At 41.6% G+C, this 18,626-nt stretch overlaps 1 protein-coding gene across 1 annotated transcript in view; it reads right to left on the bottom strand.

Moving 5' to 3' along the window:
• Positions 1-2,532: 2,532 nt before the first annotated feature.
• The window catches only part of LOC135525181 (ras-related protein Rab-26-like), a 106,775-nt gene continuing 90,681 nt past the window's right edge, over positions 2,533-18,626 (bottom strand). Inside the window, exons 6-9 of the mRNA XM_064952916.1 lie at positions 3,776-3,841; positions 3,383-3,439; positions 2,858-2,934; positions 2,533-2,678 (exon numbers count right to left, since the gene is read on the bottom strand). Coding sequence (XP_064808988.1) covers positions 2,576-2,678; positions 2,858-2,934; positions 3,383-3,439; positions 3,776-3,841 — 303 coding nt within the window. The 3' untranslated portion in view covers positions 2,533-2,575. The remainder of the gene's footprint in view (positions 2,679-2,857; positions 2,935-3,382; positions 3,440-3,775; positions 3,842-18,626) is intronic.

Genomic DNA, 18,626 nt, shown 5'->3' on the forward strand with positions numbered 1-18,626 from the left:
CAATAGTTACATCCCATATGGACAACACTGCTATATTGGGTCACAAGCCAGGTATCCCAATACCTGGCTTGATTCTACCCTGTTTTCAAAGTAAAACATCCAGCAACAGGAGGCGTGTTGCGATGTTTTGTAGTGATAAGAAAAAGTCTGATGAAAGTTGCACACCCTATTACTCTGTGAGTAATATATAGTATACAACTTTCTCTATTCATTTTCCAAGTTTATGGGCCCTCAGCCCCTTGTCAATCATTTAACAACCTCTCCCTCAACATGATCAAGACAAAGGAGATGATCATGGACTACAGGAAAAGGAGGGCCGAGCACGCCCCAATTCTCATCGACGGGGTTGTAGTGGAGCAGGTTGAGAGCTTCAAGTTCCTTGGTGTCCACATCACCAACAAACTATCATGGTCCTAACACACCACAGTTGTAAAGAGGGCACGACAATGCCTATTCCCCCTATGGAGACTGAAAAGATTTGGCATGGGCCCTCAGATCCTCAAAGTGCTACATCTGCACCATCGAGAGCATCATGACTGGTTGCATCACCACCTGGTATGGCAACTGCTGCAGAGGGTATTGTGTACAGGCCAGTACATCACTGGGGCCAAGCTTCCTGCCATCCAGGACCTCTATACCAGGCGCTGTCAGAGGAAGGCCCTAACAATTGCCAAAGACTCCAGCCACCCTAGTCATAGACTGTTCTCTCTGCTACCGCCTAGGAACAGTGGGTTTACCTGCCTGTTCAGGGGTAGAATGACAGATTTGTACCTTGTGAGCCCAGGGACTTGCAACCTTTCAGTTACTAGTCCAACACTCTAACCACTAGGCTACCCTGCCACCCCATAGGGGCATAGTCACTTCACATATTACCTAAATTACCTCAACTAACCTGTACCCCCACAAATTGACTGTGTACCATATAGTATACTCCTTGTCAATCATTTTGGTATGCATCTTTAACTCTTGCTTGATAAGGGCAAAACTGCCATACACTGACTTGCACTAACCTGACGTGACCATATGGTGAGGCTGTGGAGTCATGCTTCTATTGGACTCTAATCTAGAGTCTGAGAAAATCAAGAACATATCATTCACTATTGTGCATCTTAAACTTTATTGTGAATATTGAAGTTACATAAAAAATATGACTTACTGTATCTGAGTGGACTACAGAAGTACAGTAGGTTTACACTCTTATCTATAATCAAAACATTTAGTGATTTGCTGTTAAATCCGTACATCCTAATTCAATATTGCGTCGATATTCTTTCGTCAAGCATTGTAGTATTTCAGTTAAATATGAACAAAAACCAGTATGAAACTCGATATCATTTACGTTAGGCAAATACATACATTTCTATTTATACACCCAGAATTATGAATCTAGTGAACTAAAAAGTGCTGTAAATTGATACAAAGGTCAGATTTGCAGAGTGAAACTTCTCAAAATACAACGGTCCTGACAAGAAAGACAGTGATAAATCATGGCATTTCTGAAATAAAGTAGGTATACTGAACAATACTGTATTAAAATACAGGACAGAGATTTTGCCTCTATAATATCAATATAACATGTTAGACAACCTGTACAACAGAAACACATACAACAACATTCAAACATTTGAACAAAACCCATTCATAAAGTGTTACGGCAGTCCATATTGATATTATAGTGCTTCAATGCACATTTCAATTGCATAAGCAGCCCACAGTTTCTATTTCTGCTACTTTACTATCTCTGGATTTTCTACATCACTTGACTCCATTTTCAATTCGGCGTCAACAAGACAACCATTTACAAGTAATGCAAACTATAAAGCTCCAGATTATACATTTCATTTCATATATATACACCCCATACATTCTTAGTAATATTGCACAAAAGGACTCAAGTGAATGATGAATCCCAAACGAGGAATGACAACGAGAAGAGAGTGAAGGCTACAAATGGATTTTGGATACATTCACAGATGCAAGAAGAGGTGGGTGAGGAGAGAGCTGCAGTTGGGTGGGGGATGACTTGGATGAAGACCAGGGCCGGCTCCAGGCATAAGCGACATTGTGTCCTAGGCCCTGATGAGAACACAAAATATCACCAGGAAGAGAAATAATCTGAGGAGGTCTAAGTTGATGTAGAGGTACTCTGCCGATAACCTTAATATAGTGGGTGTACTTTGATAAGTTGATGTTTGATGTCTACTTTGCTTAGTGCTCTTTACTGAAGGAGTTTCACAAAAATGATTGACCGACAGACTGTGATTCTTACAGTATCTATGCACTGAACTTGTGTCACCCTTTTATCATACAGTAGGGGGCAGAAGACAATGCAAAATGAATTCACTCATAAAACATACATACACGCCCACCACTGTTAAAACCTAAATGTATCACACATACACATATTTATAAATACAGTGCACTTGCATCAACATGCATGAGGAAAATGACACAGAAACACAAGTCAGAAGACATACTGGTAGACACACACACACCAGATAACAACACCCCCCCCCACACACACACACACACACACACACACACACACACACACACACACATAGAGAAGACAGGTTTATGAGTGGCAGCAGCCAGCGCTTTTCATCTCCTTGTTGACATAATCCTGAAGCTGAAACTTTGGATCATCAGGCTCCTTCGTCGACCTGTGCTTCAGCTCTCTGAGAGAAAGACAAGAGGCCGGAGACATCGAAAGATTAAATCTCACATAGCATATTTACTGCGTAGGGGATCTTGATTTTGTGAATTTACTTCCTAATCGCATGCATGACAAAACAAGAAAGGCAATGATTGACATGTCATCTCTAAGGAACGCAGCACTGGTAAACATCCTACTCACTTGGCCACAGCAGTGAATGCCAGCTCCACATTCAGGCCAGACTTAGCACTGGTTTCCATGAAGGGCACCCCAAACACCTGCACAGTGGAGAGCGAGAGTCCTCTAAGTTTTAGTGTACACGGTACCTGGTGTGCGTGTGTGTGTGTGTGTGAGAGAAATATAGGAGTTTTGTCTGGAATTTTGTATATCGTTATTATTACACCGCCTGACAACAACAAGGGCATCGGACGTCCATCTCCCTTACAACCATGTACCAGTCATTTAATGTTTCAAGCCTGGGAACTCATCAGAGCGGACTGATGTTGACAATTGAGTTAGCAAACTCACTTCAGAGACTCCAAGCAATAAAGGCAGAAGGTGCTCTTATGAATACCTAATGAGAGAGATGAAGACACACCCGGACTGTTTTAGTGGGGATTCATGTGTCTGTGCGGACTAAAATAGATGGAAACCTGGACATCAAAAGGGTCAACACTATGTGTGTGATTTTGAGTTTGTGTATTTATTTGTTAAATAACAGCTCACCTTGGCCAGTTTCTCTCCCTCCTCTCTCTTCACCACTCTCTCGTGTGCCACATCAGCCTTTAAGAGATCACAAAAGGCTCCTGAAAACATTATCTTCTTTCATCTATTCTCTCTTTCATCTCTCTTTCTTTCTTTCGTTCTGCCTCTCTCAATTCATAGTAATGCACTCATCATCCATCCATCCTCCCTATCTACCTCTTTCTTTCTCTGAATTCAGAGTAATGCACTCATCATCCATCCATCCTTCTCTATCTACCTCTTTCTTTCTCTCAATTCATAGTCATGCACTCATCATCCATCCATCCTTCTCTATCTACCTCTTTCTTTCTCTCAATTCATAGTAATGCAATGATTATCCATCCATAAATCTGTACTTCCAGTGGGAGGACTGACCTTGTTGCCCAGCAGCATTAGCACCACGTCCTGCTGAGCATACTCATGGATCTCTGTCAGCCATGCCTGGAGAGAGGGAAGGAGAGATGGAGAGAGAGAGTGGGCAGAGAGAGCAAGAAAGAGAGAGAGCAAGCAGGAGAGGGAGGGAGGGAGGGAGGAAGGAGAAAGGGATACAAATAAAAAGGTTAGGACCTGAGAATGGGAAAGTGAACCTGGTGGAAGAGAATCTAAGGAACCACGCAAGACAAGACGTTGAAAAGGAAGATGAACAACGATCAGTCAAGGAAGTACAAGAAGTTGGAAGATGGAAATGATAGAAGAGCGTGGAGTACAACCCATTCCTGTCAATGCTAATGAAACATACTGTATTGTTAGATGGTGTTCATCACCTGGAATCTCAGGGGAATCAATAACACAAAGAAACAGAAAAAAATAGAGTTTTAATGAGCAGACAAACAGTACTGAGCTTCAATGCAACATCCACAGAACCCCAAAACAAAGAACACTTTGTTGTCACCCCTGTTCTCAGTTTGAGTAGTGCACTACTTCCATCTTCCTTTGTTCTCTCCCGCAATCTGTCTTATTTTAATTACAGGTTAGTGATCCCTGGCTTCCTTGTTCGATCTTCTGGTTAAATAGAAGTTAGTGTCTCTGGGGAACCATGATAGATTTCATGAAGGAACCAGCCAAACACACTGTCATTACTCTTTCTATGAGTCCCTCTGCTCACACCCCTCCCTCTCCATCATTTCATTATCTATGCATTAGGATGGTCCACTCCATCTCCTCTCTCTTGCTTTCTTTGTCTCTATATCTATTTACTCCCTCTTGTGCTCTCTCTCTCTCTCTCTATTTACTCTTGCTCTCTCCTACTCTGTCTCTCTCCTCTAAGCAGCTCCACTCATCTCTTGTTCCTCAGGACTAAACGCTCCTGGTCTTCCTACAATCTGATTGGGAGTCTCAGGTACACCTGAGAGCAGAAGCTCATGGGACACGTACTGGCACATTGTTCCTGTAATTGACTTTGATGGCAGGAGGCTGAATAGAACCCTAATTGAGAGATAGGAGAGGGAGAGGAGAGGAAAGGGAGAGGAGAGGAAAGGGAGAGGAGATAAGATGACAAGAGAAGAGAAAAGAAGAGGAGAGAAAAGAGTGAACACATGAGCTAGCCATTTGTCCTGCTGTGCTACGTCCTTCCCTGGCTGTTAGAGCAGAGCTCCATGTGTAAACTCCTGCTAATGATAGCAGTTTCTCTCTGTCTCTGCTTATTTAATGACAGAGTTCTGGCCTACATTAGTGTTTTCCATTAACCCACAAAATAATGAGACATATTGTCAGTATGGTAATTCCCGTCCATTAGGCCTGACTGTAGAGCTGCGGCAGAGTGCTCAGTGCAGGGAGGGAGGGTTGCTAAACTGCATGTGTTTAGAGATTGTGCCCAAAGCTATCGTAGTATGTCAGCTAAGTGTGTGTATGTGTGGCCGTGTCCATGTGCGCGTGCAACTTTAATTAACAGAAAGTAACAAACTAAAATCAAACAAAAAATCGATTTCAAAGTCTGTTTGACTTTCATCTTGCTCCTTGATAGTCACTGTCCTATCACTGTGATAAGGAGACCAAGAATGGATGGAGAAGGCCAGCTCCTCCTCTCTCTCAGCTGGAGCCAGACATGTGCACGCAGAAATGTTATAACAAGCATGTATATAAAAATGCTTATCCCTGTTACAATTGAATTCCTTATTCTAAACACCTGGGTTCTCGATTTGTTCTGGTACCACTAAATGATATTAAACAAGCTGCACATATATTACCACCCAAAGCCCTCTTCAATTAGACCCACTTCTGATACAGTACTGCCCTGAAAACAGCCATCCTACCATAAGCTGGATACTGTTAAAGTAGGACTGCCGAATTTCAATTACAACTGACACACCAAAGCTTAAAGGGATAGTTCCCCGACATTTGAAATATCCATATGATTTATTTAGTGGCCAGTTTATCTAAAGCAAAGTTTAAAGTGGCAGTTTCTCCCTGTCCATAGAACGATTTCAAGGTAAGGAAACAAATATCTAAATACATAATTTCGCTAAATTATCCCGGTTAGTTGCTATTGTTGCACTGTGTGTATACTATATGCTGTATGAGAAAGGAGTTCTACCTGAGACATCACATATCCAACTGATATACTGTACGCTTTATGTATAGTGCATGAATATGTTATGGGTAGTAAATAAATTGGAAAGCACTAAAATCTCCTCAATGCTCAATCAATGGTGGTATGGACTGAAGAGTGATAAACTCTCGTGAACAGATCTTTGAAAACAGAACTGGTACCGTAAAATCTGTCAGGAAGGAATGTAAGATAACGAGCAACAGTAGTTCCGGTGTTTGGGTTTTTTCATCACTGGTTATTTGGACAAACTACGATTTCGCAGGTGTTAACATCTTTCGAATTTCTGAAGGGGCGGGGAAGTTCGGCCAGTAACTTGCAAAGACAGAGGGTGGAGCTCCTCGTTCCGGTTTCACTCTTTGTTCTAGCTTCTCTTGATCCCTTCTCTTAACACGTATGGACCCAGAACATAATCGAGCAGCTGACCAACTACGCAAGACTTTAGTTCTGAGTTAACCGAGATTAGTCCACTGAAAACGAGGGCTCTTGGTTGGTAAAAAGAACATCAGAAGTGATATGCTGGTGAAATCTGCAAGGCACCAGGAATCAATGTGATCTTGACTACACATTTTTCAGTAATTCAACTGTAGACAATGTGAAAGATAGTTCTATAGTTCTGGGAAACAACTGTGTGTGAGTGCGCTTGGGTGTGTCAGTAATAGAGAGCACAACAGAGAGAGAGAGAGAGAGAGAGAGAGAGAGAGAGAGAGAGAGAGAGAGAGAGAGAGAGAGAGAGAGAGAGAGAGAGAGAGAGAGAGAGAGAGAGAGAGAGAGAGAGAGAGAGAGAGAGAGAGAGAGAGAGAGAGAGAGAGAGAGAGAGAGAGAGAGAGAGAGAGAGAGAGAGAGATACAGTATAGGCACATTATCTTGACAATCAGCCAAAAAGCACAGTGAAGTTGAGTACTGTAGGGGTGAACTATCTCTCCCCCTCTCTCTCGTTCTCTCCGGTCAGGACCGGTTCTCCATCAGCCCAGTGGACCCGGTGAACACGGCTGCGACTGCAGCTGCAATCAGGCCCATTGTATCAACTGAATGGAGGTGGTGAATCTCCAAAAACCCCAGCTGAACGCAGAGGCTCAAAGCTGGGGAGAGCAGAGCATAGTTCTGGGGAGAGCAGAGTATAATGGAAGAGAAGTATGAATAAGCATAGACAATTCAAATGCAAATGTTTTTTTGTATGAGTACTGTACAAGTCTGATACAAAAAAAACAACAACGTATTTGCCAAAAGCAAAATAAAATTGAATCTAGGCTTCTTCCCCCAGGAAGAAAAATGCTGATGTGTCAGACAAACCAGAATAATAGATCAAAGATGCTTTAGAGAGAGAATGTACCAGGTGCTGGAATATGTGCTGTAGGCAGGTGAGTAGAGGGATTAGGCCACACAGTACCTCTAACACATGCTATACATACGTGACTGATTTGGTCTTATGTAGCAAAATTTGAAATTGTGTTTTTTACATTGGATAAAAGAGACTCAGAGCTATAAAATGGTATATCATACACTGCATTTGAGGAACACTGGGAAAGTAATTCTGCTTTGAAAGTTGATCAACTCGTGAACTCACATTTGAGAAAATGGTCTTTGAATTTTTTGGTATCTCGTGAAGAGCTCTTCTTTGTCTACACCCATTCAGCATCGTTCACACCCTCTTAAGCTTTAGCCCCACCCATCTCGCTTCGCTCTCGGAGAGCACACTTGACGCTCTGGCCGATGATTTGTTTAAATCTAGACAACATGAAAACGACCTAAACAGCTTTGCTGGCAACAATTTCATTACGTTTTTTTGCAGACGTTTACTGACACCAGCCATATTCAACGGGCATTGTACACACGTCACGTACACAGCTAGTTAATTAACAATGAACCTAAGTGCCAACAGTGCCACAGTGCTGGGAAGTAACCAACCAGGTTCAATGTTAGCTAGCTAAAATTAGGCTTTAACTAGAAAAGCAAATGGCACTGGGGAACCAATAATAACGTCAGCTAGGGAGCCAGCCAGCTAATGTTAGCTAGCTAGCTAACAGTACACTTTAGCTTGAATTGAAACCACTTTTTGTCAAAATTAGAAATGTGTAATATCTGAAAATGTAGCTAGCTAACACTAGACTATCTTACCTGTATACATCATCATGCATGTCAGGAATGAAATACCACGGTTGCCCTTAGTTTGAAGATGTAATCCGGAGACAGGTGTTTTCTCCATCTCTTTAGCTATCATACTCTAATTGCACTGATTTCAAAACTTGATCTTCCAGAAAGTGGAGAAGAACACTTATGCAGCTCCACAATACATTTTTTTAAAGCTGCATTTGACAGGATTACCAACACAGACTGATGAGCTCAAATAGGCAGAAGCCTTCTATATGGCAGACCAATCCGAACTCCTCTCTCGGCATGTCCAGCCCACTCATTATCTCAGTCAATCATGGCTAGTGGGAAGGTTGCTTGACTTCCCAGAATATTAGCTAAGATTCCTATTAAGTTATTGTTAGGGTTTTATCGAACATTAAGACATTAAAATCTTAAAAAGATTTAAATAATGTTTTTGATATCAATTTGGTATTTTTTTTTCATACTAAGCTAATATACAGAATTGTTTTAAGATGTTCACAACAAGGATTATTTACCTATTTGATTTAGAATTTTAGGAACCCTTTTTGAAAAAAAAATATTCTAATTATTATTTGATGAAACATTGAATTTGGCCTTACTTCTATTAGCCCATAGAAATCCATAAATAACAGATTTATACATGAAAAAACAGATAACAATTTAATCTAAAGGAAGATTGTGTCTGAGATATATAAGAAATATATACACTACTGGTCACAAGTTTTAGAACATATACTCATTCAAGGGTTTTACTTTATTTCTACTATTTTCAGTGTCCTTTAGTAGTGGTTTCTTTGCAGCAATTCGACTATGAAGGTCTGATTCATGCAGTCTCCTCTGAACAGTTGAGATGTTTCTGTTTCTTGAACTTTGTGAAGCATTTATTTGGCCTGCAATTTCTGAGGCTGGTAAACCTAATGAACTTATCCTCTGCAGCAGGGGTAACTCCGGGTGTTCCATTCCTGTGGCGGTCCTCATGAGAGCCAGTTTCATCATAGCACTTCATGGTTTTTGCAACTGCACTTGAAGAAGCTTTCAAAGTTCTTGACATTTTCCATATTGAATCAAATCAAATCCGATTTTATTTGTCACATACACATGGTTAGCAGATGTTAATGCGAGTGTAGCGAAATGCTTGTGCTTCTAGTTCTGACAATGCAGTAATAACCAACAAGTAATCTAACTAACAATTCCAAAACTATTTTTTTATTTATTTCACCTTTATTTAACCAGGTAGGCTAGTTGAGAACAAGTTCTCATTTACAACTGCGACATGGCCAAGATAAAGCATAGCAGTGTGAACAGACAACACAGAGTTACACATGGAGTAAACAATTAACAAGTCAATAACACAGTAGAAAAAAAGGGGAGTCTATATACAATGTGTGCAAAAGGCATGAGGTAGGCGAATAATTACAATATTGCAGATTAACACTGGATTGATAAATGGTCATGTACAGGTAGAGATATTGGTGTGCAAAAGAGCAGAAAAGTAAATAAATAAAAACTGTGGGGATGAGGTAGGTGGAAATGGGTGGGCTATTTACCAATAGATTATGTACAACTGCAGCGATCGGTTAGCTGCTCAGATAGCTGATGTTTGAAGTTGGTGAGGGAGATAAAGGTCTCCAACTTCAGCGATTTTTGCAATTCGTTCCAGTCACAGGCAGCAGAGTACTGGAACGAAAGGCGGCCAAATGAGGTGTTGGCTTTAGGGATGATCAGTGAGATACACCTGCTGGAGCGCGTGCTACGGATGGGTGTTGCCATCGTGACCAGTGAACTGAGATAAGGCGGAGCTTTACCTAGCATGGCCTTGTAGACGACCTGGAGCCAGTGGGTCTTGCGACGAATATGTAGCGAGGGCCAGCCGACTAGAGCATACAAGTCGCAGTGGTGGGTAGTATAAGGTGCTTTAGTGACAAAACGGATGGCACTGCGATAAACTGCATCCAGTTTGCTGAGAAGAGTGTTGGAAGCAATTTTGTAGATGACATCGCCGAAGTCGAGGATCGGTAGGATAGTCAGTTTTACTAGGGTAAGCTTGGCAGCGTGAGTGAAGGAGGCTTTGTTACGGAATAGAAAGCCGACTCTTGATTTGATTTTCGATTGGAGATGTTTGATATGGGTCTGGAAGGAGAGTTTGCAGTCTAGCCAGACACCTAGGTACTTATAGGTGTCCACATATTCAAGGTCGGAACCATCCAGTGTGGTGATGCTAGTCGGGCAAGCGGGTGCAGGCAGCGATCGGTTGAAAAGCATGCATTTGGTTTTACTAGCGTTTAAGAGCAGTTGGAGGCCACGGAAGGAGTGTTGTATGGCATTGAAGCTCGTTTGGAGGTTAGATAGCACAGTGTCCAATGACGGGCCGAAAGTATATAGAATGGTGTCGTCTGCGTAGAGGTGGATCAGGGAATCGCCCGCAGCAAGAGCAACATCATTGATATATACAGAGAAAAGAGTCGGCCCGAGAATGAACCCTGTGGCACCCCCATAGAGACTGCCAGAGGACCGGACAGCATGCCCTCCAATTTGACACACTGAACTCTGTCTGCAAAGTAATTGGTGAACCAGGCAAGGCTGTCATCCGAAAAACCGAGGCTACTGAGTCTGCCGATAAGAATATGGTGATTGACAGAGTCGAAAGCCTTGGCAAGGTCGATGAAGACGGCTGCACAGTACTGTCTTTTATCGATGGCGGTTATGATGTCGTTTAGTACCTTGAGTGTGGCTGAGGTGCACCCGTGACCGGCTCGGAAACCAGATTGCATAGCGGAGAAGGTACGGTGGGATTCGAGATGGTCAGTGACCTGTTTGTTGACTTGGCTTTCGAAGACCTTAGATAGGCAAGGCAGAATGGATATAGGTCTGTGACAGTTTGGGTCCAGGGTGTCTCCCCCTTTGAAGAGGGGGATGACTGCGGCAGCTTTCCAATCCTTGGGGATCTCAGACGATATGAAAGAGAGGTTGAACAGGCTGGTAATAGGGGTTGCGACAATGGCGGCGGATAGTTTCAGAAATAGAGGGTCCAGATTGTCAAGCCCAGCTGATTTATACGGGTACAGGTTTTGCAGCTCTTTCAGAACATCTGCTAACTGGATTTGGGTAAAGGAGAACCTGGAGAGGCTTGGGCGAGGAGCTGCGGGGGGGCCGGAGCTGTTGGTCGAGGTTGGAGTAGCCAGGCGGAAGGCATGGCCAGCCGTTGAGAAATGCTTGTTGAAGTTTTCAATAATCATGGATTTGTCGGTGGTGACCGTGTTTCCTAGCCTCAGTGCAGTGGGCAGCTGGGAGGAGGTGCTCTTGTTCTCCATGGACTTCACAGTGTCCCAGAACATTTTGGAGTTGGAGCTACAGGATGCAAACTTCTGCCTGAAGAAGCTGGCCTTAGCCTTCCTGACTGACTGCGTGTATTGGTTCCGGACTTCCCTGAACAGTTGCATATCGTGGGGACTGTTCGATGCTATTGCAGTCCGCCACAGGATGTTTTTTTGCTGGTCTAGGGCAGTCAGGTCTGGAGTGAACCAAGGGCTATATCTGTTCTTAGTTCTGCATTTTTTGAACGGAGCATGTTTATCTAAAATGGTGAGGAAGTTACTCTTAAAGAATGACCAGGCATCCTCAACTGACGGGATGAGGTCAATGTCCTTCCAGGGTACCCGGGCCAGGTCGATTAGAAAGGCCTGCTCACATAAGTGTTTTAGGGAGCGTTTGACAGTGATGAGGGGTGGTCGTTTGACTGTGGCTCCATAGCGGATACAGGCAATGAGGCAGTGGTCGCTGAGATCCTGATTGAAAACAGCGGAGGTGTATTTGGAGGGCCAGTTGGTCAGGATGACGTCTATGAGGGTGCCCTTGCTTACAGAGTTAGGGTTGTACCTGGTGGGTTCCTTGATGATTTGTGTGAGATTGAGGGCATCTAGCTTAGATTGTAGGACTGCCGGGGTGTTAAGCATATCCCAGTTTAGGTCACCTAACAGAACAAACTCCTGTCTTATACACACAAGTGTAAGGGGATAAAGAATATGTACATAAAGATATGTGAATGAGTGATGGTACAGAGCAGCATAGGCAAGATACAGTAGATGGTATTGAGTACAGTATATACATATGAGATGAGTATGTAAACAAAGTGGCTAGTGATACATGTATTACATAAAGATGCGGTAGATGATATAGAGTACAGTATATACGTATACATATGAGATGAATAATGTAGGGTATGTAAACATTATATTAGGTAGCATTGTTTAAAGTGGCTAGTGATATATTTTACATAATTTCCCATCATTAAAGGGGCTGGAGTTGAGTCAATGTGTTGGCAGCAGCCACTCAATGTTAGTGGTGGCTGTTTAACAGTCTGATGGCCTTGAGATAGAAGCTGTTTTTCAGTTGACTGACCTTCATGGCTTAAAGTAATGATGGACTGTCATTTCTCTTTGCTTATTTGAGCTGTTCTGGTCTTTTACCAAATAAGGCTATTATCTGTATACTCCCCCCCCACACACACACACACACACACACACATACTCACACACATACACACACCTTGTCACAACACAACTGATTGGCTCAAACGCATTAAGAAGGAAAGACATTAAAATAAACAAACATGGAAAGTCAAGGGGTCTGAATACTTTCTGGATGCACTTTATATACAGTACCAGTCAAGTTTGGACACACCTACTCATTCCAGGGTGTTTCTTAATATTTACTATTTTCTACATTGTAGAATAATAGTGAAGACATCAAAACTACAAATTAACAAATATGGAATCATGTAGTAACCAAAAAAGTGTTAAACAAATCAGAACATATTTTATATATTGCTATTCTTTAAAGTAGCCACCCTTTGCCTTGATGACAGCTTTGCACACTCTTGGTATTCTCTCAATCAGCTTCATGAGGAAGTCAACTGGAATACATTTAATTTAACAGGTGTGCGATGTTAAAAGTTCATTTGTGGAATTTATTTCCTTATTAATGCGTTTGAGCTAATCCGTTGTGTTGTGACAAGGTAGAGTGGTATACAGAAGAGGGGTATGGGGTGGTATTCAGCCCTATTTGGTAATAGACCAAGTCCATATTGTGGCAAGAACAGCTCAAACTAGCACTCATTTAAGACATGAAGGTCAGTCAATCCAGAATATTTCAAGAACTTTGAAAGTATGCCAAAAGATCTCGTCTTAAATTCGCCAAAATACAAGCAGTGCACACTATTTCCGTGCTTGTAGGGCCCATAATACAAATCTTCCAAAAATGGGCGTGTCTCCACAACATTTTCAGATTTCCAGAAAATGGCGGAAAATCCGCAGCCGAAGTCCGATGAGAGCGAATACAATTTCAGTGCTGTAACTAATTATGACAAATATTGGGAAAATATTGAGCAATGTAATAAAGTAATGGCTTTTCAAATAAGGTACGTTAGCTGGCAATTTGTTAGCTACGCTATCCTTATGAATCACAGCATATCATTACAGCAGTATGTACCGGTATGTTAGCTAGCTACCTAATGTTAGTTGGCTACAAATACATCGCCCTTGTCAGTATATTAACTATATGTCATTCTTAGCTTAGCTCAGTGGTATAGTCGTTGTGCATTCTCAATGGGCATAGCTGGTTAATTCTCTCTAGCCATCTACTGTACTCCTTTTTCAGAGCACTCTTATCTATGTGTGCCAGAGTGCAAAATAACTGATGCATTTATGAACGCTCAACACCCATTGAATGTGTCCGCTGTCAGTAAAGCATTGTTAAATTGTTGCCAGCGGCAAAGTTACAGTCACCAACACTCTGGTTACCATGAAAACAGCCTAACCTGCTCTGTTAGAAGGAGTAAAATGGTCAGAGTGTTTGGAAGTAGTAAGCAAGCTCACCAACGTTAGCCAGGTAGCTTAGGTACTTGACTGCCGTTGTGATGTCAGAACGCTCAGATCAACACTACTCTGAGAGCAATCCACTCTGAATTTACGAAAGGACAATCGGACAAAGCCCTGAATTTACGAAGATTAACTGGTGAAGGCCATCAAGAGGTTTTGGCTTGAGAAACTGACGATACAACAATGCAACAAATACATTGACCATCTGAGCAAGGTTTTACCTGTGGTCGTGGAGCTAGGGGGAAGTGCAACTAAAATGTAGCTGAGATGTTGAGTTGAAATAACCATCTGCATTTTGAAAGAGTCTTTTGTATCATTATTTTATTAGCGAAAATATAAATATCTTTCTTTCTTTTGGAAATACAGTACCAGTCAAAAGCTTGGACACACCTACAAATGTCTTTATTTTCTACATTGTAAAATAATATTGAAGATATTAAGACTAGGAAATAACACATAGGGAACACATACATATTTTATATGTGAGATTCTTCAAAGTAGCCACCCTTTGCCTTGATGACAGCTTTGCACACGCTTGGAACTCTCTCAACCAGCTTCATGAGATAGTCACCTGGAATGCATTTCAGGTATTAAAAAGTATGCCTGTTTAAAAGTTAATTTGTGGAATTTATTTCCTTCTTAATGTGTTTGAGCCAATCAGTTGTGTTGTGACAAGGTAGAGGTGGTATACAGAAGATAGCCCTATTTGGTAAAAGACCAAGTCCATATTATGGCAAGAACAGCTCAAATAAAGAGAAAAGACAGTCCATCATTACTCTAAGACATGAAGGTCAGTCAATCCGGAACATTTCAAGAACTTTGAAAGTTTTCAAAAACGTTATCAAAAGTCGCAAAAACCATCAAGTGCTATGATGAGGACCGCCCAGTAAAGGAAGACTTTGCTGCAGAGTAAACCTCTTGATAGTACCCATCCCGTCGTGAATACAGCCTCAAGCTCATTACCATAACGCTACGTTAACTATTCATGAAAATCGCTAATAAAATGAAATAAATATGCTAGCTCTCAAGCTTAGCCTTTTCTTAACAACACTGTCATCTCAGATTTTCAAAATATGCTTTTCAACCATAGCAAAACAAGCATTTGTGTAAGAGTATTGATAGCTAGCGTAGCATTTAGCGTAGCATTTAGCGGGCAACATTTTCACAAAAACAAGAAAAGCATTCAAATAAAATCATTTACCTTTGAAGAACTTCGGATGTTTTCAATGAGGAGACTCTCAGTTAGATAGCAAATGTTCAGTTTTTCCTGAAAGATTCTTTGTGTAGGAGAAATCGCTCCGTTTTGTACATCACGTTTGGCTACCAAAAAAACCTGAAAATTCAGTCATCAAAACGCCAAACTTTTTTCCAAATTAACTCCATAATATCGACTGAAACATGGCAAATGTTGTTTAGAATCAATCCTCAAGGTGTTTTTCACATATCTCTTCGCTAATATATCGTTCGTGGAAGTCTGCTTTCTCCTCTGAAATCACATGGAAGAATACTTGCAGCTGAAGATTACGCACCAATTTCGACGCAGGACACCGGGCGGACACCTGGTAAATGTGGTCTGTTATGGTCAATCTTCCAATGATATGCCTACAAATATGCCTACAAATACGTCACAATGCTGTAGACACCTTGGGGAAACGGCAGAAAGTGTAGGCTCGTTCAGGGCGCATTCACAGCCATATAAGAAGACATTGGAAAACAGCGCCTCAAACATTTTGCTCATTTCCTGTTTGAAGTTTCATCTTGGTTTCGCCTGTAACATCAGTTCTGTGGCACTCACAGATAATATCTTTGCAGTTTTGGAAACGTCAGAGTGTTTTCTTTCCAAAGCTGTCAATTATATGCATAGTCGAGCATCTTTTCGTGACAAAATATCTTGTTTAAAATGGGAACGTTTTTTTATCCAAAAATGAAATACTGCCCCTAGGGTTCCACCTCAGATTGCAGCCCAAATAAAAGTAACAGACTCATCTCAACATCAACTGTTCAGAGGAGATCGCATGATCGCATGCCCATTGTGATTGAATTGCTGCAAGGAAACCACTACTAAAGGACACCAATAATAAGAAGAGACTTGCTTGGGCCAAGAAACACGAGCAATGGATATTAAGCCGCTGGAAATCTGTCCTTTGGTCTGATGAGTCCAAATTTGAGATTTTTGATTACAACCGCCGTGTCTTTGTGAGATGCAGAGTAGGTGAACGGATGATCTCCACATGTGTGGTTCCCACTGTGAAGCATGGAGGAGGAGGTGTGATAGTGTGGGGGTGCTTTGCTGGTGACACTGTCTGTTATTTATTTAGAATTCAAGGCTAATTTAACCAGCATGGCTACCACAGCATTCTGCAGCGATACACCATCCTATCATTTGTTTTTCAACAGGACAATGACCCAACACACCTTCAGGCTGTGTAAGGGCTATTTGATCAAGAAGTAGGGTGATGGAATGTGGAATCAGATGACCTGGCTTCTAAAATCACCCGACCTCAACCCAATTGACATGGTTGGGATGAGTTGGACCGCAGAGTTAAGGAAAAGCAGCCAACAAGGGCTCAGCATATGTGGGAACTCCTTCAAGACTTTTGGAAAAGTATTCCAGGTGAAGCTGGTTGAGAGAATGCCAAGAGTGTATAAAGCTGTCATCAAGGCAAAGGGTGGCTACTTTGAAGAATTGAAATTATAGCATATATTTTGATTTGATTTGTTTAACACTTTTTTGTTGATTCCATATTTGTTATATTATACTTCTGATGTCTTCACTATTATTCTAGAACATAGAAAATAGTAAAAATAAAGAAAAACCCTTGAAGGAGTAGGTGGGTCCAAACTTTTGACTTGTACTGTATATAAATCATTACCTATTATACGGTTTAATTGATTATTATGTGGATTATAATAAATGTACATATTTGTAGGGGGTTCATGCATTTTCCATTATGGCAAATCAGGTCTCTGATATTGATACATTTCTAACTTTAGTCTTGTATCAGGTAAACTGTTGTGTCCTCACATTTGATCTGATAATTGCCACATAATCTCCAAAGAGTTCTTTCAATTGCCAGTTCAATATATAGCATTCATTCGTTCAAGCCTTTTATTTATAAAACGAAAACAAAATAACAAAGGGATTCTTGAATAAAGTCACGACTTTAGTTAGTCCCTCTCCTTGTTCGGGCGGCATTCGGTGGTCGAAGTCGCCGACCTTCTAGCCATCGCCGATCCACTTTTCATTTTCCATTGGTTTTGTCTTGTCTTTCATCACACCTGGTTCAAATTCCATCAATTACATGTTGTGTATCTAACCCTCTGTTCTCCCCCCATGTCCTTGTCCGTAATTGTTTGTTGTAGTGCTTGTGCACGGTATGCTGGTATTTACCAGGTTTTGTTTGACCCAGTTATTGTATTGTTCTGTTGACGGGGGTTTATGGTTATTAAACACAACCGTTGTAAATCAGGTTCCACTCTCCTGTGCCTGACTTCTCTGCCGCCAGTAGCATCGCATTACAAATAATGAAACAATAAATGAACCGCAACATGTGAGTCTCGTGTTCATACTGTATTTCACAATCTCTGCGGGCACTTGGAGTTGTCTATGATGTACACAATTGAGCAAAATTACTCCTTATATGGGAAAGGCTGCTCAACCAGTTCCACCTGGCCCACAGCATTGTAGCATACTTACTAGGGATGCAATGGCACAGTAGGCACACGGTTCGGTATGTGGCATGGTTTGTGGGCCACAGTAATGGTACGGCAGTAATGGTTTCAGTATCTTTATATTTAAACAATTAACTCTTTATTTTGCCTATAGACAAAACTTTCCATTCAGAAAAATGGCAGCATAACTGACTAGTCCTGGTTTCTGTCTCTACTGTATGAAATCAAGGGGAGAAAAACATAAAAATTGAAAGTGCTTCTTAGCTTTGACAACCTGAAGCTCTTCACCTCCCAATCCAGTACATAGTGAACCGTCACAGTGAGGTAGCTTTGAGTTGCTCTGGAGGTCCAACTATCAGTAGAGAGAGCTCGATAGGGTGTCTGAGTCAATTCGTTTTCAATTTCTCTCCGTTTCATAGAGTTTGGTAATTACTTTGCTGCAGAAATGTGTGCGGGCGGGGTCATTGTAAGGAGGTTAAAACATTTATCAGGTGACGAAATCCCGAGTCCGTAACCACCGAATTGGGCTGCAAATCTTTGGCTATGAATACTCCCACTGCTTTCGTTATTTCTTTATGTTTTTGCTGAACTTGTCGCAAATTGTTGTTGGAAGGCAGCAGCGAGAGATTGTTGTGTTTTCGCTAACGAGTTTTCTCTCCTTGCTCCAGCTCCACCTGCAAGGGATACGGTCAGGTGATGGTGACAAATGCCACATCATGTTAAAAGTGTTTCCACTCGAGTAGCCGACTGTGGCAAAGCAATGCTTGCAGACTATACTTTGTTTGTTTACGGTCTTACCCTCGTAATCGTATTCGGTGGCTCTTCAAATTTGCTTCTCTGTCTTGTCACTTTGGAGCTGAGAGAATATTTGTTTTTAGTTTCCCCTCTTCATGGGGCCCCTTTAGGGAGGTTTCCTATTGAGATGTCATTGCAAATCGTTCATTGGTTGTTTAAGGGGGAGTGGGTTGCGGTCACTGCGGTTGCAACATTTTGAGACATTGCTGTGTGGTAAAGTTTG

The sequence above is a fragment of the Oncorhynchus masou genome, chromosome 31 (assembly GCF_036934945.1).
Source record: "Oncorhynchus masou masou isolate Uvic2021 chromosome 31, UVic_Omas_1.1, whole genome shotgun sequence".
Lineage (NCBI taxonomy): Eukaryota > Metazoa > Chordata > Actinopteri > Salmoniformes > Salmonidae > Oncorhynchus > Oncorhynchus masou.